The following is a 13,825-nucleotide window of genomic DNA, read 5'->3' as shown; positions in this document are numbered from 1 at the left end:
GTCGCAAATGGCAGGAAAATGGGGAGGGAAATATTCTTGCCTACCATCAATCTGTGCTGAGATTGAGGAATGGATGACAAGCAGGAAAATCCCCTTCCCCATTTTCCTGCATTTCACAAAAACGTCTCCATTCCAATTGCTCCCCCCCCCGTCCCCCTCCCTCTTGGGGACTGCCTTAAAGGGACAAGCTGCAGCAGCCCCGTTCTGAATGGAGGGAGAAAAGTTAGCATTCTCTCTGCTGCATTTAACACTAAATTCTGTGGAATATCGAACAACCGGAAGAGGTGAGCGGTGACCGGCTGGGCGTGGGTGGGGCTAAGGAGGGGTAATTACTACTGGCGAACTGATGCCCATAATTCCTAGCAGTTCACCCGAACCGGTCTGAACTGGTAGGATTTCAACCCTGACATATACCACCTACAACAGTACATATAACGCTTTCTAATCAATATAGAATGAGTTGTAAGACAAGGTGATACCATATCACCTCTCCTTTTCTCAGGCTGTCTTGAAGAAGTATGTCACAAACTAGATTGGGCAAAAGATGGAATAGAAATCAATTGTGCCTATTTAAATCACTTAAGATTTGCAGATGATGATGTTCTCATCTCACAAGACCCAGAAGAGCTACAAAGACACATACAAGAGCTGCATAAAGCAGGACAACCATTTGGCTTAAAAATAAACCTGAAAAAGAGTCAGGTTATGTTTAATAAATTCATCAGAGAGGAAAAAATATATATCTGGAGAACAGCTAGACATAGTAGACCAGTACCTTGGCCAATGGATCTCATTGGAAGGTGATAACAATAAGGGAAATTGAATGGTGCATTAAATCTGGTTGGCAGGCTAAGCATAATTTTCAAGAACAACCTCCTCTATGCCTAAAGAGAAATGTTTTTGATTAGTGTATGCTACCTGCTCTAACATATATCAGTGGTCACTAACTGCAGTTCCTTTGTTTTGGGGAAACAGTTCTGTGCTGTTTGAACAGTTCTTGGAACTTGGCCTTGATTGGTTTTTCTTCTCAGGCAGCAGAAGGCTTCATGCATTCCTTAGCCCTCCCGCTTCCTAGGAATTTACCAACCCCTTCCCATTTTTATTTGTCAAACTGCAAGCTGAAATCAGGAGCAGACAACAATGAAGCACAGTCAGGTTTTGACAGTACCCTAAATACAGCCATCAAAAAGCTAAGAAATTTGCCTTATCAGACACACCTGGGCCAGATACAAAACCAGGCTGATCCTTTAGGGAAGTAAAACTCTTGACTCCATTTGATTGAAGTGAAAATGCACTTTTACTAAGAGGTACCGATTGCAGTAGAGTCAAGTGGAACCTAAAATTCCCACATGCAAACACAGAACTAAAACCCCTGGTTTCCCCTAGCCCTCCCCCTGTGGTCCATCCATGCACAACAAATCCAGCACTGCCAAGATGTTATGGGAAGCTCTGAGATGTTTGGGCTGATGAAATTGAAGATGCCAGTGCGCCAGCACGAACTGGATTCCAAGATACTCTGCTCTTTCTCAGCTGTCAATTCCCCCCTCCCAATTTCCTATCACAAAGGTATACAGCCTTATTGCCCATTTGTTTCCATCCTCCCTTCCCCAATTGATGAGAGAATGCTGGCAAGGCACCAAGCAAAAGCTGGTGGATTTGACACCACATCTGATCTCAGATAGAGTGATGTCCCAAAGGGCAAGCACCATGGCAGAAAATGCTTTCTGGGCCCCATCAATCTATAGCTGATGGGACCTGGAGCATGCCCCTCCTGGGTAGGACAAATCAAGATATTTGGACAGCAACAGTCCTGTAGTTCCAAGACATAAAAGGCTTTAAGGGTAACGTCACGTTGCACTGGAATTCACCAATGTATCTTGAATTGCACTGGAAGGACATTGTAAACCAGTATAGCTCATGCAACAGTGGTGTCTCGTGATTGTGCTAATTAACCCAGTGCCATTAACTGTCTGCCAGATATATATTTTGCTCTAATATATTTGTAAATACAACATTCAAGATCATTTCATATTTTAAAAATGCCTTTGCTCTAATTTCTAACATGAACTATAGGCAGGAAAGCCTATGGTGTTTGAGATTTTCAGGGCTAAGAAGGATTGTTCCCATGCACTGATATGATTGTATTGCTATTGTTATAGCTATTGATTATAAAAATAGCATATCACATTCTATTATTTATTTTGTACAAATGATCTCCCGCTAGTTTTCTGTATAATTACTATCTGTGGGAATTTAATAATATTTGATTTTTAAAGCTAATGTTATGGATTAGTTACTTAAAACAATGGTAACAACATAACTTGAAACAATTGTTGAAAGATGCAGATACAATAATAATGTAAAGTAATTAGTTAATACAGAATAAACTTTAAAAAGTAGTATAATAGCATGATTATGCGAGGATGTTAAGAATTTAGGATTTTCCTGGATTACACAGACTGTTTATTTTTACTCCTTCATTGGCTAGACAGTGAACTTGGCTTGACATAAAAGAATGCCTAACCATCCAAAAATATTTTATACACATCCTATTGAAGGATGAGAGCCAGTTTGATGTAGTAGTAAAGACACCAGGCTAGAAACCAGGACTGTAAATTCTAGTCTTTCTTGAGAGTTTATGCACTGGAGACAAATTCCTTGTGTGTCCAATCACACTTGACAAATAAAAAATATTCTCTCTTTTAAATAATTGCATGAAAATCTTGAAGAACAGGAGCTAAGGGATTTTTCCCTTTCTAATACCCTCCCAGAGAGCAGTGGCATGCTTTTTTGGATTCCTCCAGAGCAGGGGTGTCAAACTCATGTCGTCACGTGACGTATCATTGTTTTTTTCCCCTTCCCTAAAATGGGGGTGGGCATGGCCAGCACATGACGCATCCGGCCCGTTGGCCGCGAGTTTGACACCCCTGCTCCAGAGGATGCCTTGCAAATTAGTGACAAGGCTAATGATAAATATCGCAACATGGAAAAGGAATGGGTCTTAAAGCTATGATAATGTAATACTGTTTAAGTATCTATTTTCTATGAATGTAGTATAATTTGTTTTGTGAGCTGCAGAGAATATTTTTTTTTCCACCATAAAATATATTGCAGATGTTCTGGAGGATAATATGGTAAGACACTTAACTCTGAATGCAAACTGAAATGGACTTCATCTGTGTAGATGAAAGAATGTCTACTAATATAAGAGAACTTTCTGGCCCATACATCCACCCTTTTCTCCCACAGAGTTCTGAATAATGTTTGCAAAATCTTCTCTGGAAATTACACCAATTCTCTGAAGCAACCCAGATGAATTGGAATAGATAGACTTGAACAATCCAATTAATAAACTATTAAATAATAAACTATTAATAAACTATTAAATAATATCTACCGGTAATGTACTGAAATGGTTGTACTGACAGAACTACACAAGTCTTTCTGGACTGAGATTGCACTTGATTTGGGAGATTTGGACTCCAAAACATCAGGGGAGGGGTGGGACAAATACATGCAACCCCAATATATTATTTAAATGTGAGGAGTGTTCATTCATTTTACATGTCATTTTACAGCTATTTTGATTTTATCTACTGTAGGTAGGCAGATGGGGAACTAAAGTACACCCTAGGAGTTAATTTATCAATAACATAGATAATCATAGCTTGCAAACAATCAGATTTAACATTTCAAAAAATCCTGTTGTAACATAAATGAAAAATATACATGAAAATAATACAACAAGCAGGTTAAAATGTAAAACTAAAACTGCATACAAAATAGCTTTATGAATTGTCATTCATGAACTTTGGAAAGAGTCCCAAAGCCTAGATCTTGTTCTCTAAAATGTTGTAGTCTCAACCTAAATGAGATTTTTTCTGGAGCTATTCCAACAATCTGATTTCCTTGAAGATGCTACTAACCAGTAGATTTGAATGGGAGAACAGGGTCTGGCCTGAACCTAAAGCATTCAGGGCCTTAATTATCAGCAGTAATTTAAATTGAAATGAAACAACTAGAAAGCCATGCAGCTGTTGAAATAAGGTTGAATTTCCTGTATACAGCCAGGCTGATACAGAAATTTAATTTTCTAAAAATACATTTGTTAAAGAAGGCATATATTACTCTTGCCATATTAGTAAGCAGAATTATCCTGCCCTGCTCTATTGCACAAACTGAGCTTGACCATAGCCAAGTTCTAAACAAATAGATTCAAGAACTCCCAAACTCTACACCTTCATTTTCAATATCTCATCTAAGTGATACCTTGATTTTAGATCAGTGCTATTGGATAATTGTACTTCTGATTAGTCAAGATTCAGTTTCATGTTGCTGTTCAGACTAAAACCACTGTCATTTTCTAGCAACAGTTTAAATCCAGAAGAGTCTCCTTGAATGGGATGGAAAGTAGAGATTGGCAAGTAGCATTCATGGTTTGAAGTGCTTAATTCTGAAACCCTGAATCACTTTTCCCACTCCATGTGGCTTGTGTGTTCAAGATGCATGTTAAAACACAGGACTTTTTCAATGGTAGCGTCTAACTTTGGAACTTTTTGGTAATGCTTGTTGGATCTTGTATGTGTGTGTTTCTTTTTGACAGAGTTGAATACTTTTACATGTTCCGGGAACTTTTAGAGACTTTAGCATTGTGTGTTAGCTATCCATGGCATATTTTGAAAGCTGTGCTGCTTCTTTAAGGAAAATGGTTTTTATTCCAATTTTAAACAATTGTTAACTTATCCGAGAACTTTTGGGATGATCAGGGTAAAAATTCAATATTAAAAGAATGTTCTCCTTGAAGATAATAATCTTTCTTTTTACTGCTGGAAATAATAAGTAAGAACTGTATATCCAGAATTACTGTAGGCTCACACAGCTGTTCTTTAAGGAGGCCAGCACATTAGCCATTTCTTTTAAAGATGTGCTTTTGGCAAAATTCCACAAACCAGTAAAAACAGTGGTGTTTTGTAAGGAGTGCATATATAAGGATTTAAGATAAGTTAAAGACAATGATTTTTTAAAATTCCAAATGCCAAAAACATGTTAAAAGATTTTTTTCATTTCATTTATTATAATCATCAGTGTTACATATTCAATATAGTTATTATCATCTAAATACCAGTCCTTTAAAATTAATATTCCAAGTGGGTTCATAGACTCAGTTGTATACACAAATTACTCACTTTTTCAAAACTGGTAATAAATTTAATGTAACCTATTTCTATGAGAGTCTATACAAGTTAGAATTGTGTAAATTTAGCAGACGATTGTAAACTATATCAGTAGTTGTATCACAAAATTAGCTTAATTTGGGCAGAATTTTTTTTTAATGTCTTCATTGCTAGCAATTTGGCTGAATTTATATTGTCCTGTTTGTATTATTTGATTGCCACAGCTAGAAAACAGTTTAGGTCTATTGCTTTCATCTTTATGGAACATTAAAAATTTAATGTCTCTGAATATGTTACTTCTTTTTTTCAATTTAAGAGCTGCTGTAGTAAATTATTTACCACTTTTTTAAGCATTAAAATAAAATGAATCTCCTTCGGTTATGTTCATCATCTCAATTTTTTTTTTATTTCTACTATAATTTATTAACATTGTCATGTCTTAACCACTTATTCCATTTATAGTGCTCAGGGGCAGGTGATGATATTTAAAACAAAAACAGATAAAAGTCAATATAATTATTGCATCATTTACATGTGTATTCATCCAGCCATCAATTAGCTCAAGCTTGTGAATGTTTTGCACTCTTCCCTTTATTTGTATCTCACCAGATTCAATCAGTGTTATCCCCACAAGAATCTCCTGATATTGGTCCAAAGTCACTAAATGGCGAAGTGGGGGCTATATCTAAAGTTACTAAATATATGTAACACTGCCTGTAAAATTAGATACTCTGACTTTTCAACAATTGTAACATTCTTACTCTGTTTTGCTATCTAAGTTTAACATGTGTTATTTTGAACTCTGGTCTATGACTGTAATAAGCACTATTTTATCTCTCATTCCCCCCCCCACTTATGTATAATTACTCCTGTTTTGTATAACCACTATGTATTGATCATCATAGGCACTTCAAAGAGGGATCATAGATATTGGGGAATGGTCAGGATGATACAATACAGAGGCTGTCTTTTAAATCCAAATTGATTTGTGACATAAGTACTATGTCACAAATGACATTGAGCTGATGATCAATGCCATTTTTGTAAGATAGGTGCAGTGTTCCCTTTATGTAACAGTATGCTTCAGTTCATAGTGGATTGGTTGACCGTGGTTGAGGGTTTAAAATACAATCAAGAATTCTTGTTTTAAAGGTACACACATCTTTAGACAACATATCTGAATTGTACATTGCTGGCATCATTTGGGATTCCCATAATAATAAAAAAAAAACCTCATGAAGTTCTTTGTGTTCTTTTTTACATAGGGAAACAGAAACAGCTGGAGGCGGAACACCAAGAGATATATGTGGAAGCTGACCACAACCTTCACTTGTCCACAAGCCGGTCAGTGCAGCCCCCAACTGAGAAGCCTGGCGAGAGAAGAATGGCTGAAATGAGAAAGCTCTATGGCAAAGGTGCCAACAAAATACAAGCAATGGAGACCACCATGCAACTCAACTTTGATAGGAATTGTGATACAAAACAGCCCAAATACTGGCCAATTATTTCTCTAAAACTCTGAGTAAGCGCCTCTTTTCTTTTTTGGAGATTCAGAGTTGTATATCCTGATGTTCAACCAAATAGAAGGATTAAGGGAACGAATCAAGAGTCAGCAAAAGACCTTTTTAATTTTCCTTTCCCCTTTCCAGCACAACTTTGAATTTGTCTGCCAATTTCCAGAATCTATTCCAACTCAACAGGAAAAGCTGAATCAGTCATTTGTACAAGGGATAAGGAAAATTCCCTTTTAAAGGGTATTTCAACTAATTTAATCTTGGCATGTGTTAGCCTTGCAGGAAATGAAGTAACATTTATTTTTGTTCAATTGGGCTAGGGAAAAGGCTAAAAACTATCAAAATTCAAAGCATTTGTTAAAATTGCTTTTAGTGCTACACATGTTTTGCTGTAGGATTTTAAATGCAGCTGTTTTTTTACAAAAACATTTATTTTCTTGGAGGCACCTGTATTAATTGGACAAAATAGCTTAAATTACTGTAATTTTGCTTTTTGAGATTGGGTTGAACTGTATGTAGAGAAAGTTTCTTTTCCAAAATGAAAAGTTCGGCTCTTGGGTTTTAAGTCAGAAGCAAGCATTGTCTGCTTTCACAGAAGTAACAGAACAAAAAACCCCAATCAGATTAAAATACACATTTTTTTTTTATTTTGAAGTTGTATTTAACCGATCAGGAAGAAAAATAAACTAGACGTGGGGGTGAGGTGGGGAAGGAAAGAGGTTATATATGTGTGCATGTGATTCTCATCATGAATATAGTGGAATTCTAATCAAGCCACATTCATTTCCCCTCCATGGCTACTGACTTTTCTCTCTTGTCTTACTTAGCTGTAGCATCTCAAAATCCATTTTTAAAAAGGTGGTTCAAAACTAACATTCCTGTTAACTGAGAAAGAGGCAGTCATACATATGCATAAATAAATTTACTGGCTGATATTTCTGTCTTGTGTGAATATATGTTAGAAGTTTTGTGGTTTTCAGGATAATCCTTTCCTTGAACCAGTACCTCCATAGAGGTACTGGTTTTTATGCTAGATCTGATTAATTGAAATAAGATATTTGCATCCTTGCCATTCAGATGCTCCTAATTGGTACAATATCTCCATTCAAAGATCTTCCTTAAAATGCATATTTATTTCCTTGCAAAATTAGCAGCTATATTAATAAAGAGCTTATATTTTATCTCATCCATTTCTACATTCAAAATAGAAGTTCTATACATAGTACATTTTGAGAACGTGCCATGATCTCTTTTCCAAGTTTAAGTTTTATTTTGTGGAAAAAAAAATCAGTTTTATTCAAAATTTACTTGCACAGATGGCCTTTGCTTTTCATGTGTATTTTTCTCTGCAAGTGTTTCTATCATACTTTTGTACTAAATTGACAAGGTACATTGCTCAACTATTTCAGCTATTTTGAAAAGGGCTGTTGTTTCATGGGTATTTGCAGGTAAAAGATAATGGGTTTTGTTTTTTGTTTTTTTTAATAATAATGACTTGAAGCTAACAAAAGACAGTTTGTGGGATGGCCTCTTCTCAGTGATAATCTGTCCATCCCAGACACTCCCATTAGAGTAGCTTTGTAATTAAATGCGGCCCAGGAGCTATGCCTATTTTGTTGGAAGGCCTGCTCTCTGCAAAGATTGCCTCAATGGGCCTTCCAAAAGGCAGAAAAAACTTGGCTTTTTGCTTGGATCTTAAGACCAGCATGATTGGAATTCCCATCTGGAATGTCAGCTTCTGGTTATTCTTAAACATCTTGGTTCTTAATTGAAATTGTTTATCTTATTTTCTTTGTATATCACTTGGAGTCACTGTGTTTGAGTTGGACAGCCATATGGATTGTTTTAATAAACCAATAAAGATTTCCAATACAATTGTTTGGATGAATTATTGTAGAGCAATTTGCACAATAAAATGTGCATTTGGAAGTACCATTAGAATGGTTCTCAGAAAGCCTTGTTCTGTTATTTAGTAAAAAATCAAAATGGTGTCTGCTTTAAAAAAATAAAAGCCACTTTCCTTTTTTTGTTCACTGAGGGCTGCTGTCAAATCTATTGAATTATTTTCAGAAAGTATGCTCTTTAACAGTACATAATGATTTATTGTAGCTTGTTTTTTAAACAGGTTTGTTAATTAATCTTTCTTGAAAGGGCTGCAGTTAAAGTATGATTGTATTAAAATATATTTTTAACTCAGTTTATTTGAAAATATTCAGAGTTTGAAAGCCAAACTAAGTATCTTTTCAGACTATAAAATTTTATTAAAACACTTTATATTTTGTCACTCTATAACATCTTTCACTCCTGTGCATCTGATGAAGAGAATTGTAACTACCAAATTCTTTTAAGTTTGAAAAGTAAAGAAAATTGCAATCCTATGTCTCTTCAATCAGAAATTAATAAAGAATTTTAGGTTGTGAGTATAGATGCAGTCGAACTCATACTTATGCCCATTGCAAAAATATTTGGGGAGAAAGTGAGAGAGAAGTGCAAGTATATTGAAAATCAAAACCAATTAAGACCATATTTACCTAATGATTTTAGCCTATTTGGGAGATATAAATTAGGGGTTTAGTTTCAGATATAGTAAATTGGCATTTTCTGCTTAGTTCTACTTGTTTGCATGAAGCAGAGTACTGTATATTCAGCTTGTTGTCTATTCATTTAACCAACAAATGTGAGTTAAGACGGTGACAGAGATGGGTTTCAGCAGGTTCTGACCAGTTCTGGAGAACCGGTAGCGGAAATTTTGAGTAGTTTGGAGAACCAGTAGTAAAAATTCTGACTGGCCCCACCCCCATCTCTTCTCTGTCTCCCAAGTCCCAGCTGATCGGGAGGAAATGGGGATTTTGCAGTAACCTTCCCCTGCCACACCCACCAAGCCATGCCATGGCCACCAAGCCACACCCACAGAACCGGTAGTAAAAAATTTTAAAAACCACCACTGGATGGTGAGTGAACATGGTTGAGTTTTTTCATACTCGACTTCAGCTCAAGTCTTCTCCACAGTTCAACATGATAAAAAAAAAAAGACAATATAATTTGCTAGTGGATACTACAAAATTGGCACATCTCTCAATCAAACGTACTGTAACTGCATTTGTCAATTGCTTTCCTGTTTTATAGACATAAGAATGAATAAGGAGAATAAAGGAGATGTAGAAACTCAAACCTTCTGAACATTGACATTCAGATAATCACACTGACAGGACAATATAATACACAATAGTTTCACATAATGACCTGCTGGAATCAATAATTGTACTTTAGTGAGCAATTTTTCATTTTCCATGCTCCAGCTGATCAGCACAGGTAGTAGTCGCCAATTGTTACATAGGAGTGTGTATTATGGAATTTTGGGTTAGAATTGCAGAACTTGCTTAGTGGGACCAAATGGCAGAAGGCAACTTCAGACCATTCTTTGTGGGGTTCTTGTGGGCAGAAAACCACCTCAACAAAGGCAGGACAAACTGCACAGCACATCAGCTTCTCCCTCAGCATCACTTTGTTTCTACTGGTTTATGACTTAATCTGATGCCGGAAAGAAAGATGCCCCATATCTTGTCAGCTAAAATATATAGTCAATCCCTAAGGCACTGTTTTCAAGAGAGTGGCACTCTGCTGCAAACCTAGTCAAAGACCTTTTACCAGCAAAGGATTGAGAAAAGCCACTGGGTGAAACAGCCAGCCTTTTTAAATCAGCAATGAACTGGCTTAAGAGACTAGGTATGGCCAAGGCAGCCTTGGATCAACTGAAGCAGTCCTAGGCTACAGTAACAGGGACAGAATCAAGATCATGTGAAATGTTAGAACCAGTGGTGGGTTCCTCCCGGTTCGGCCCGGTTCAGGCAATCCGGTAGCAGTGACGATATGACGTCACCGAACCAGTTCTGTTTGTTCGGGAGCTCGGCCCTCCTACCCACCCCCGCATTATTTTTACCTTTTATTTGGTCCCGCCCCCAATCTATTCGCTGCCTCCCGAGTCCCAGCTGATCGGCTAGAAGGAAAAAAACTGTTTAAACTCTTGCCGCAGGGCATCAAAGGGGCGCCCTACAGCTGATCATTGTTAAAAGGTAGTGTGGTGGTAGACCAGTGTGCTCGAAAAACAAATGGGTAGACCGGTGGCTCCAAAAACAAATGGATAAACTAGTGCCTCCAAAAACAAATGGGTAGACCGGAACACTCCAAGAACAAATGGGTAGACTGGTACAGCTCTGCAAGCATTTAAAAGCCTAGTAGACCAGTACCTCTGCTAAATTCTAAAGAATTGTCACATGACCATCAAAACATGCCCATAAAATAAGCCACGCCCACAGAACCAATAGTAAAAAAATTTAGAACCTATCCCAGGTTAGAACCACTTTATAATGCTTTGGTAAAACCACACTGGGAATACTGCATTCAGTTTTTGTCACCAAGAAAAAAAAAAAGGCATTGAGACTAGAAAAGAGTGCAGAGAAGAGCAACATTTAGGCTCATTTGTAAATCAGTGGACATAGTCTGACTTTGCCTTTTTCAGGATGGTGTTCTTCATAGGCATTTATAGACAACAAGGCCCCAAAGGAATTAAAATGAATGTGGAAGATACTATCTTAGAAAAGTGGTTGTAATTTTTAAATGAAGCATAGTTTCCCTTTTAGTAACTCTAGATTCACACTATAGCCCTCAGCAATTATGTTGCTATTTCTATCCAAATGTTACTCACCCTCAAATTCCAAAAATACTTAGCCTACAGACTGGTTCAGTTCTATCTTCAAAAGAAAGAAAAGGCTGCGGCAATGGAAAGACCATATAGCACACAGTAGTCATTTCAGGAAGGATTTTTTTCCCTTTTGCTCAGTGGAAGGAATGCAATCTCTGCTAAACCAAAACAAAAGATTGTGTCATTTAATTTGCATGCACAAAGTCAAAATATGAATGAGTTTGCAGTTGCTCTTTAGATTTATATATCCAGTTTAATCAATCCTGAAATACTATAGTGAACTAGTGTTCACAGTGAGATGCTGAGTCAGCTTTCTGTTCTAGTAGATTGCATTTTCTATATACCAATGTCTCCCTTTTTCTCTTGATATTTTGAAATAATTCTAATCCTAAATTTGCAGTTGAAATATTACTCTTTGACAATTCACAAAAGCAACAGAGCCTAGCGGGGGTGGGGTAAGAGATTAGAAAGGAATTGAATGGCATGAAGTAAATCTTTTCACTATCTTCTTTCAAAATGAAACAAGTCTCATCATTATCTCTTAATAGGTCTCAATTAGCTGGGAGAAGATTCAATTTGTTTGAAGATTGTTTGCCTGCACTGGGTTGGTCACATTAATATTTTCTCTCTAACTAGCATTTAATTTAGGAAGGACCTACAAATCTGAGTTTTCTGGTAACATGGCTAGAAAAATTGAGTTTGCAGTTACTTCATTTTTTCTCAACCAAACACATGAGAGAAAGACAAAGAATAGTTTATGCTCTAGAGGTTCTCTTTTCAGAGAATTTATTTATTTATTTATTTATTTATTTATTTATTTATTTATTTATTTATTTATTATATTTCTATACCGCTTTTCTCCTGTAGGACTCAAGGCGGTGTACAGTCAAGAAAAATATAGATACACAAACATCATAAAATTGCTAATTAAAATTATTACTTAGTTTGGTCAATTAAATAAAACCCAGAATTAGATAACATTTTAAAAATCATTCACATGTTCATATGTTTAGCCCCGCCTGTTGGAACATCAGGGTCTTGAGGGCACGGCGGAAAGCACGGAGATCAGGGATATTTCGTATCTCAGGGGGCAGTTCATTCCAAAGGGTTGGAGCCCTCACAGAGAAGGCCCTCCCCCTGGGAGTCGCCAGTCGGCATAATTTGACTGACAGTACCCTGAGTAGTCCCTCCCTGTGAGAACGAACTGGTCGGTGGGAGGCTATTGGTGGCAAAAGACGGTCTCGTAGGTACCCAGGTCCTAAGCCATGGAGCGCTTTAAAGGTGATAACTAACACCTTGAATCGATTTATCATTGTGCTATTTTATTACATGTAGCCAAATCAAGGAATTTGTATACAAACTTGAGAAACAACTGTTTACACTTCAGCAAATCTGTATACATGGAGATATAGGCAGAAAAGGTGGTTCTCTACTTATGACCACAATTGGGATTGAAATTTCCATCATACATCAGTGCAGTCGTAAAGTGAATCGCCATGTGACCAAACCTGATTTTACAACTATTTTTGCCATGGTTACTAAGCAAGTCACCAGGGTTGTTAAGGGAATCACATGATCAGTAGGTAAATCTATCATCTTCAATTGGCTTGTCAGAAGACATCAAGGGAGGTTGCAAATCGCAATCATGCAACCACAAAATGCTGCAACCATCATAAATGTGAGCCAGTTGCCAAGAGCCCAAATTGTGATCAGATGCCCATGGGGGCGGTGCATCAGTTGTAACGTTGAGGACAGGTTGCAAATCAGTTTTCCTGAAATCATCATAACTTCATTTGTTAATCAAATATTCATAAGGACTACTTGTATTGTCTGCTTATATGCATAGCATAGCAGGGATTGGATTCACACACTCTCTGTAAATCATATTATGCTTCAAAGCTTTCAACAAACATTTAATAAGGGGGGTATATTGCAGTAATTTTATCATGAAACCTATTGTATTTTTAATTACAGATTTAAGAATAGTTTTAGTATGACATATTGTATATGCAAACATGGTTATATACTTGGCATAACAAAAGTATAAATTAGTTTTAATGGGCAATATAACAGGTAAATTGCAGAATGCATTTCACGGTATCAATTTCATTCCTGCTTCTGTTCTCTAAAAGTAAATACCAGTGGCAACTAAGCACGCTCACTACTACATGGGCTTGTTTAGAGATTTCTTTATCCCTAAATCATATTTTTCCTACTTCTGGAAACCTTAGAGTTCTCTTAAGCACTCCTGCTCCTTTTGCTGATAATTCAATAGACCTATTATAGTATGTCTGTTACGACTGAGCATTTGAATTTTTTCTTTTATGGGATACTTGGGGAAAAAATGGTCCACAATATTACTATTGGTATAACCATTGATTTCTTCCTCCACAGTTGCTCAAATTCCATTTGCAGGTTGTGGTATTTTGTAATTT

At 36.7% G+C, this 13,825-nt stretch overlaps 1 protein-coding gene across 1 annotated transcript in view; it reads left to right on the top strand.

Annotated features, from left to right (window-relative positions):
* The window catches only part of GEMIN8 (gem nuclear organelle associated protein 8), a 54,787-nt gene extending 46,224 nt beyond the window's left edge, over positions 1–8,563 (top strand). Inside the window, exon 4 of the mRNA XM_070943024.1 lies at positions 6,440–8,563. Within this exon, the coding sequence (XP_070799125.1) occupies positions 6,440–6,696 (257 nt within the window). The 3' untranslated portion in view covers positions 6,697–8,563. The remainder of the gene's footprint in view (positions 1–6,439) is intronic.
* The last annotated feature ends 5,262 nt before the right edge of the window (positions 8,564–13,825 follow it).

This window comes from Pituophis catenifer, unplaced genomic scaffold (assembly GCF_029215685.1).
Source record: "Pituophis catenifer annectens isolate HBS135680 unplaced genomic scaffold, rPitCat1.0.hap2 SCAF_4, whole genome shotgun sequence".
In the NCBI taxonomy this organism is placed as follows: Eukaryota; Metazoa; Chordata; class Lepidosauria; order Squamata; family Colubridae; genus Pituophis; species Pituophis catenifer.
Note: the sequence above shows the minus strand (reverse complement) of the source record. Positions and strands in the feature narration are given on the sequence as shown.